Genomic DNA, 9,598 nt, shown 5'->3' with positions numbered 1-9,598 from the left:
CTCGTCAGATTGTCGCTCTGTGATTATTTTGGTTTGTTTCTGAGACTCCACCCACACCGACGCTGAAGGACACGGAGACAAACAGTGTGAAAAATCAGACATAACTTCTCATATTTTCATTTTGCATGCCACATATTCGTCGCTTCCTTTATTTCCTTTCACCTCGTTCTGTTAAACTACCGGGCCATTACACCGATGTCAACCCTCGCAGGGATTAGTCAAAGTCATCAAAGTAACAAGAATTTGCTCAGAGGTGACCTCACTCTCTGCTTTGCTCTAATTCTGGTCTAAAATGATGCAACAGTACATGCTTGCATTGTGAAAGGTACACAGTTTATAGTGAGTCAGGTAGCGCAGCCAACAGTCTTCTTCTGCGGTTTATGTCCTGTAACATAAAGGTCAGCGGGCCCACAGCTATTCTTGTTCAAACAAGCCGTCCAACTTCTTCACATGTGAAAAGAGTCGAGAATAGTACCTTCATGCTATCAAACAGCTGACATTAATATATCAAAAAAATAGTCTGAATGAGTTGATTATTTGCATTTTTTTCATTAAAAATAATTAAACACTAGATGACTTTTATACCCTGTTTAAACCAAACTAGTTTCAGTCGAATACAGTAAGAGCTCTCAGTGGAAAACATGTGCAGATTCAACACTACTGTACTACAAAAACAAATAGAGGAGGGGAAAAAAAGAGAAAAGAAGACATCAGAATGGTTCAACTTCTACTCTATATTGATATCTTTATTAACAATCATAGCCATGTTTTCAACAATGGAAGATTTATAAATATTTTTTTTTCTTTTGATTCATAAAAGTTGTCTCGGCACTTGTGGCTTGATTCCAGTTGCGGAAAAGAAAACAAAAATCTAAATGTCCTTAAAAGAAATACAGCGCTTTAACGAAGCAGTGGTATCCAATCAACAGAGAGGAAATCCGTTATGTACAAGACGGCTTCACTGGTTATGTGCCACGGGATGGGAGAGATTTACGAGTGCATGGCGGGTCCAGAAAGCATCCAAAAAGCAGGCCACCCGATTGATCATCTGGCCTGGAGATTCCCTTTGTTTTCTTAAGATCCCCCACACCAATCTGGCAACCAGCTATTCCACGCTCGGCTCAAGCTTGCAGTGTGACTGAAGGTCGTCTCACCCTTCTGTCCAACCTGTCCCACTTTTTTTTCTTCTTCTTGCATCAGCTGCGAGGAAGGAAACAAATATCGCCCCCCCTGAATACTTCCACACTACATAGCATCCAGACAAGAGGGGCCAGGGATTGCTGTCCTCCCGAAAGATTTAGATGTTCAGGCTAAGGCCATGGGGCACCAGGGTTCACCCCTCACTGAAGCTACGTCTGATGGCTGGGACAGACCCACGCTGTTGTACAGGCCGTCCTGTCCCGGGTACTTCACCACTGAGCCGGAACCTGCTCCCTCCCCTGAGCTGGACAGCACGGACGAACTGACCTACAACATAAGAGGAATTTTTTAAAAATGCATAATTAACCAAACTACATTAATAAAACTGACATTTTTGCATAAAATAACAGTTGTCTGGTGTAGTGTTTTTCATGTTTTATGAACTTCTTTCGAAGCCTCTTGCGCTACACTACTTGTAAAAAGCACCAGATTGTGAACAATGTCAATCCTACAGTAATATAACACAGTGTGACACATTGAGCGGTCATCACCACCGGAGTTTAAGTCAGACAGCATGTGATCTGCAGATCACCTGCTGTAGCAGATGTCGTAATGCTTTCAGTTTGTTTATTACAAAATATTCAACCCTGAAGTTGCATCGAGGACAAAGTTTGAAATTTCTAAAATCACTGAAAGGGTGGTATTTTTAAAGGTACACGCTGCAACTTTTTTTTTTTTTTACAGGCTTATGTACAAAGAATGGCAGTTTGGAGTCTACGTTAAAGCCATATGTTAAGGCTTGTATTTTGAGTTAGGGTGGGGAGAGAAGAAAAAAACAGCATGACCCATTTAGAAGTCACCTAGCGTAAGAATATAGGACCATATACCAACATTGTACTCATGTCAGTATGGGTGATAATAAGCTGCTTTCACAGTTTTTCTGATGAGGGCCACATAGTGCTCCTTTAAATTAAAGTTTGACCTCATTAAAAAAAAAATGTTTTAACATGTATTTGATAATTTGAATTAAAGTGAAACAGAAGACATTTTAATATACTTCAAGTCAAGTCTTACCCCTGACACCTGTCCAGAGGGAGAGCTGGTTTTCGAGCAGTCTTCGGAATTAGATGAAGATGTGGATGTGGGAGTCATAGAGACCGAGTTGTTGTTTCCTTGAAAAATAGAAAAACATATTGTTTAGATCATAACATAAAAATCAGCATGTTGATGAAAATTATCCACAGTAATTATCATGCATGTAACTCACCGGAGGATCCCTTTGTTTTATTCAAAGTTTTCGGTTTTCTTTTTCTTGTCTGGATGCCCTCTTTCTTCATGGCGAGCGGCCGAGGTACCTGCGGGTCATTTTTGGATTATAATTATTATTATTATTATTATTATTATTATTATTATTATTATTATTATTATCATTATTATTATTATTATTATTATTATTGAAATCTTTCACTCACCCCGTGTAGTTTTGTGTAGAGTCCACACGCGTTACACACCGGCTCTCCCTCCGCGTTTCTGCGCCACAAAGTGGTCGTGCTGGTTTGACAGTTGGCGCAGGACAGGCCGATTCTTCTGGACGTCGACTGGTGACAGAAATGCTACATTAAATGAATTATTCTAATCAGCTGGAACATATAAAAAGATCTCGTACGACTTGAGAGGTTCTGTCTGTCGCTTACAGTTAAATAAATTGTTTTTAAAGTGAGAGCACACTCCGCTAATTCAATTACCGTTCGGCCATTCACACCCTATTTCCTAACAATAATACGGCTCCTATTATGATATCCATTTAGTCGCCATTTACGCAGGGCTCTGCACAGGATGTCCATTTTCAGTGGAGCTTATATTTGTGATCAGATTTCCCTTTAAAAGCTGTGCGTAATGCGCGTAATGGCACCAGGAAAAGATTTGCTCTTATTGTAACCCCATTAAGATGAAGTTACCCAGCAGAGGCACTGAGCAGGGTGACAGATTAAGTGCCTGATTAATTACGTGAACAAATATCCACTTGTATGGCTGGCGTTTAATCCAATTAAAACAGCGCCTTCAATTCTGTTTAAACCAAATCATGGGAAATGTACCAATAAACCTCTTGGCGATCAAATTTTCCACTCCAGCATCATTTTAATTATCATAACTGGTGGCTAGTAAATTAATATTATTGAGTAATGTGATAAATGATGTCTTAAACGTCAAATGTATGTGCTGAGACGTATTTTACAAATAGATATCTGTCATCAGTCACAGATAAAAACAAGAAATATTCTCAAAAAAAAAAAAAACTAATAAAAACTAAAGCTGTCCATCTGTGGACACTCTGACACTCATCTGCGATGACCTCCGGCCGTCGTTTGAGACAATTAGGCAGGAAACTGAGCGCTTAAGTGGTCCCCTGCTCCTTACCGTCCGTTTCTGTGGTTTAATTAATGGCCGGCTCAGGCCATTCATTTTGCTGTAAAGGCCGCAGGCGTTGCAGAGAAAGTGGCCCGTGCCGTCGCGCCTCCACAGCGGCGTGGAGATGGAGCCGCAGTTCACGCACTCTCTGCTCTCCGACATGTCGTCCAGAATATCTTGAACTGAGAAAGAAAAAACTCAGATCAGCACAAACAGGAGAATCTGCCTACAGGTTGTACTTCTTCATGAGGTATTGTGTTTCTTGGACATTAGGATGACAGCTGAAGCAAAAATAAATCAGTTCCACAGATTTCATGCAGTAAAAAAATCTGACTTTTTGAATTATTCTTTTATTAAATTTTGTTATAACGCTTGGACACTTTAAATATAGTTTTTACTCTTTTATATTTTATGGTTTTACATATTTAAGGGATTACTTTTTCTTCGGGACGCATACGCACATTTAGTTTCAGACCACATTCAGCCAAAATTGAATCATAAAAGGAAGATTATTGTGATCTTTTATGAAACACATTTTTGGTTAGATCTTTCTTTTTGATTTTTGAGCTTTGGCCTCCACAAAGAGATCAGGTTATCTTACAAAAGCGCACTAAAACCACTTCAGCAGTGGCCTGATTAAAAGAATTGAATCATCATTTTCCATCCCAGACAGTGAGAATAAAAGTCACTCCATCACCATGTCCTCTCCTAGCTGTTTTCTCTCTTTTCTTACCTCCGTTTGGTCCTCGAATCAAGGGCGCGCCTCTGCTCTGCAAGGTGTGCAGCATCGTGTTATCGAAAGGTCCCCCGGTCCAAGGCGAGGACAGCTGGGACAGCTGCGGTGTCACATAAGGAGAGTACGGACTGGCGTAGGTCCCAGTGAGGGGCCGAGAGAGGCCGTACTGGTCTCTGCTGCTCACGTTCAGCGTGTTGCTGTAGCCGGTGTCCCGGGGGTTCCCGTTGTTCATGGGCGGGCTCGGAGGGTAGTGGAACCGGCTGGAGGTGTGCGGGCTCCCGGTGCTGTATGAAGGGCTCTCCGGGGTGGACTGAGACCAGACCGAGTGGCTGGAGACGCCGTGGCTCGGCTGCGCAGAGCCGCTGGCCTGCAGATACGAGAGGCTGGGTATCATGGGGCCCACCCGGGAGCTGGGCACATACACGGGGGAGTTGGGGTTGGAGTGCATATAACCACCAGAGGAGGAATCATATCCAGTCTGGCTCTGGGCGGCGGCGATGGCCAGTGTTTGGTACATGTCGGTCGGGTCCACCAGCAAGCTCGCCTTGTGCGCTCCGCTGGAGAGGACGAGTTTGCTGCCCTGGTCTAAATCCGTAAACAGCGGGATGTCCTCGGCAGTGGTCAGGGTGTTGTTATGGTGTCCGAAGTGAACGTAGGAGTGTAGAGATCTGCCGTCGCGGCGGTGCCCCAGTGCGTCAAGGTCGCTCGGAGGAGTCCTCAGCTCGTCCGCGGAGGGACCGTCCCTCCTGCTGTCACCGGGCAGGTATGTCTGCTCAGCCGGTGACCCTGGGCTGCTGGATACTTCTCGCTTGACCATGGACCAGCTGTTTTCGCCCAGGTCCATCCAGGAGCACTTTCCATACACCGTTGTGGTTACTTAAAGTCGTCAGGGAGTAGTCCACCCTGTAACGAAACAGAAAGTGGAGAGGAAAATCAGCTTTACGCATGTGGGGCAAAGTTATGGACAAGCGAACATCTGGATAGAAACTCGCCAAAGTTTCTGGAAGAAGCGCAAATCCTCCTCTGATGTACAGCTCGCTCTCATCTTTAAAAGAGAAACCTACACTTCTACATTTAAACAGAATCCGACTTTGAGTTTCTTCTGACTCCGTCTCATCTACAAGTATCCAATAAAACACATCCAATCCACAGTGACTGCCATTCTCCCATCAAGCGCTCTTAAAAGGATCCGTCCATGTCAAATCTCTGTCCTCCCACACACACAAACACACACACACACACACACACACGCACACACACACACACACACACACACACACACATAAGAGATAGGAAACAAAACGCAATATGTCTTCACAGCAAAAGAGATAACCGTTTGATAAGACCCAAAACAGATAAGAGCCGAGAGGGCTGGAGGAGCGATAAAAAAAATACCCCCGAAATGATGATTTCGCTCACCGGCCGCCGCCGCGCCAGATGTTTGAGCCAGCTGTCGGGGAGAAACAGCAACAAGTGGAGAAAAAGTAGAGACATTTCCGCCAACTTACCTGCTAGTTGTGTGCCATAGGTCGCACGCAAAGTTCGTGTAACAGTGAGTCGCTGCTTCTCCTGGAAGTAATGGGAAACGTCGGTGCGGTCTGACGAGGTTTATGAGAGGAGGCGCTTCTGGTGGCCGCGGCTGCAGGAGGCGGACCAATCATGAGCGGAGCGAGCGAGCGAGCGAGCGGCTGGAGACACGATGGGGGTGCCAGCCTATGATCTCCTCCAATCAATCACACGGAGGGAGAGAAAGAAAAAAGAAAGGAAAAAACGGTGACTTGATCATGTCTGAGAGTTTTAATAATTTGCAAATGAAGGTTTCGGCGAGTTGTTGTGACAGCTCCACGTGTGAAGTCTGCCTGCACTCATCTCTGACCATTTAATTATTATTATTATGAACCTGTTATTTTCCAGTATACTGCAGCTGTTTTGCTCAGTGATGTTCGTTTTAATTACTGACATTTATTCCTGATTAAATTCTTGGGCTGTTGAGGAATAAATTTACTCCAGTGTTTTAATTTACTTTCAATTAAATACGATTTTGAGGTATTTTTAATTTACTTAAGGGTTTCTATTTTCATTTATTTGCTATTTTACTCAAATTCAGAGGGAATTAATGCACTATTTGACAGCTGATTATAGTCGTTTAATAAAATATAACAAATTATTACACGATTTGATGTAAAATGTCGTTAAAATCAGCTCCAGCTCAACAAAGTACAACCTTAAAATACTGTTTACACCTGAACGCACCATTAACAATAATCCTGTAACATAAAAAAAAACAATAAAACACTCACAGGGCCTGTTTGTGTGCGTAAAAACACTTTTACTTTCGATACTTTACGCACATTTTGCTTAAGTACTTATACTTGCGTACTTTTAGTTTTAAGGATTTTGAAAGCAAGGTTTTTTTCTTCCACAACTGGCTACTTCTTATTGATTAATTAAGATGACTTTGATTGATTAAATCACACAGTTACCAACAAATCCACCGTGTTACATGAACACGGATCATTGTGTGGATCCGTTTAAGATTATTAATTAAGTAAAACAAAAACAAAAAACATCCTTATTTATTTCTATATTGAAGTTCCTCCATTGAAGCTCTTGATGAATGGCCTCTCATCCTCTTTGTTTATTCTCTATACGCTCCGCGGTGATCAATAAATCCCCTCACTAATTAGTTTATTTAAGTCAGACGCTCTCATTCAGGATTAAATGGCCTCAGCTGAGCAGCAGCACAAACTCTCAGCACGTCTCTGTGGCGAGAGGAGCTTCACTTTGAACCGCGATGATTCGCTCAGCCTCAATATACATACACACAGTGCAGTGTGTGTGCGTGTGTGTGTGTGTGAGAGAGAGAGTGTGTGTGAGGTGATCAAAAGTCCGCGAGGTGACAATTGAATCATGCGCTCATTTACAGGTCTCCTCGTGCGTGTTCACAGAGGTTAACAAACAGTCCTCAGGTTCTTCACACTCACCGGTCAGCACGTATTTGTGTGTTTGCATTTAGTCTGGTGGGAGATAACTGAGACTGAGCTGCACACATCTGATGAATCCAACATTATTACTAATACTACTACTAATACTACTACCATACTTCTACTAGGACTACTACTAGTACACAGGCTGCAGGCAGACAGGAGTTCTCCAACATTCACATCTATGTTTCTAATGTTTTTCTATCTTTCTGCCACTGTTGTGAAAAAGTTATAGGCAGCGTTATAGGCTGCGATGGAATGTAACTTAGTACATTTACTCAAGTATACAATTTTGAGGTATTTGTACTTCATTTTCTGCTGCTTTATACTTCCACGCCACTACATTTTGGAGGTAAATATTGTGCTTAAGTGTTTTTCTCCATGTTTATCTCACAACTTGAGTTGCAAGTTACTTTAAATTAATTTATTTTGTCTGCATTCTGATTCAAAAAACACTGATCCTGATTATCAGAAAAATGCTGACTGACTGTGTATACATGCAGCTTATAATGTACTTCTACTTGTACTTTTGATGCCTGGAGTACACATGTTGCCTGGAAATTACTTTTAAGTACATTTAATATTAGATGCTTAAGGACTTTTTATTCGTTATTAGTAAAATAGTATTTCAGTCTTAAGCCTATCTGAAATTATATGTACTTGAGTATCAAAAGTACATGTAAGAGTAAATTACATAGATTTACATGTATGTACTGTATACCAGAGGTCGACTGTTATCCGACCCAATATTCAGCATTTTTATTATCAGTCTGTTTTTTATCTGATTGCCAATAAAATAAATACATTTTTAAAAATGCTCTACTTTGACTCTAAATCTTTAAAGTAACTAGTAACTAAAGTTTTGCAAATAAATGTAGTAAGTGAGAAAAAGTACAGTATTTTCCTCCAGGATGTTGTGGAGTGGAAGTGTAAAGTAGCACAAAAATAAATAAATAAATAAAATAAAATGGAAATACTCAAGTAAAGTGCAAGTACCTCAAAATTGTACTCGAGTAAAAGTACTCAGTCACTGATTACTGCTATGGCTACTAACTAACGTGTCACTACACGACGGACTGAGCCTGAAGGAGACCTGAGGACTCAACATTCACAGTTACCAGCCTCACACCAGCACCAGCACTACAGTCTGCACTACAGGGAGCTGTGCAGACAGCCGTACTCACTGAGGACCTGATCATTTACCACAAACATTGCCGATACATTACTGATATATCTTACTGTACTACTAAAATCACAATGCAAAAGGGGCTTTGTGGACTAAACAATATTAACTGTTACTGCTTCTGCTTCTTCTCCCACTGCAGCACCACTGGAAGCCAGAGAGCTGGACTCACAATTAAATACTAATTATATGGTAATATAATGTTATTTCATTCTAAGATTAGTCATATTTCTGCTTCCACTACCACTGTTTTTATTAGAACTTGTACTATTATTATTACTGCTAATATCATCATTGTTTCCATGGCTACAATTATTAATAGACTACTATAGCCTTCTACCTTTGCTACCACAACACTGCTGGAAGCTGCAGAACTGAACTATAATATTAATACATTCAGAAATCAGTAATATTTCTACTTCCACTGCTTTTATAACAGGCCTATTATTATTATTACTGTTTGACCTCTACTGTCTCTACAACAGCTACTACTATTAGAGCGTCTACTGACACAAACACTAGTCTGTCATTATTATTATTATTATCCTGTTGCCACTGCTTCTTAAACACCCTTTTTGACACCACTTCTAGCCTATTGTTACTGCCACTGCTACTACTACTACAACTACCTCTATTATTATTAGGCTGTCACATTAAATAGCTGCTGCTTTATTTATTTATTTATTTATGTTTGAGGGATTTGTTGGCTAAAGAGTAGCTCTATGTAGGAAATCACAGCATTATTTCTGCAAATAATAAAAATACATATAGGCTCTTACTGTCTTTATACATTTAGATATAACTTTGCACTGGATTTCTGTGGCTCTGTGCGTCCATGTGCGTGTGTTGGATGCTCATGTTTTTGGGGACATCTGACTTTTACGCACGCAGACACATCCCCGAAGGCCTCACCGTCTTCTCCTGCACTGCGGTTGTAGCACAGGCTCAGAGTGGGCAGCGTGAGTGACCGGAGACGATTTGGAGATGTGATTTTTTTTTTTTTTATCAGAGGGAGTAACCAAACCGTGCGCTACTGTCTCCCATCCCATCGCCCCAGTGAGCGGTTGTCAAAGAGGTGCGAGAATACAAAACCCTGTTGTTTCTTTCCCGTAACTTTACTCCCTCTCTCTCTCCTCTCTCTCCCTG

The 9,598-nt window shown here is 41.5% G+C and overlaps 1 protein-coding gene across 2 annotated transcripts; it reads right to left on the bottom strand.

Annotated features, from left to right (window-relative positions):
• Nucleotides 1-719: 719 nt before the first annotated feature.
• gata6 (GATA binding protein 6) lies at nucleotides 720-5,898 on the bottom strand. 2 transcript variants are annotated; one of them, XM_084369189.1, is made up of 7 exons: nucleotides 5,794-5,898; nucleotides 4,283-5,188; nucleotides 3,559-3,731; nucleotides 2,613-2,738; nucleotides 2,408-2,495; nucleotides 2,215-2,312; nucleotides 720-1,467 (listed from the first exon to the last, which is right to left on the bottom strand). In XM_084369189.1, the coding sequence occupies exons 2-7, from the start codon at nucleotides 5,127-5,129 to the stop codon at nucleotides 1,306-1,308; spliced, it is 1,494 nt and encodes a 497-aa protein (XP_084225315.1). In that variant the 5' UTR covers nucleotides 5,130-5,188; nucleotides 5,794-5,898; the 3' UTR covers nucleotides 720-1,305. The 2 variants fall into 2 exon arrangements, with proteins under 2 accessions (XP_084225315.1, XP_084225316.1); XM_084369190.1 differs by lacking the exon at nucleotides 5,794-5,898 and adding an exon at nucleotides 5,278-5,438.
• Between the last annotated feature and the right edge of the window lie 3,700 nt (nucleotides 5,899-9,598).

This window comes from Pagrus pagrus (genome assembly GCF_965226575.1).
Source record: "Pagrus pagrus genome assembly, chromosome: 12".
Classification (NCBI taxonomy): Eukaryota; Metazoa; Chordata; class Actinopteri; order Spariformes; family Sparidae; genus Pagrus; species Pagrus pagrus.
The sequence above is the reverse complement of the archived record's forward strand: the minus strand, read 5'-3'. Positions and strand labels throughout refer to the sequence as shown.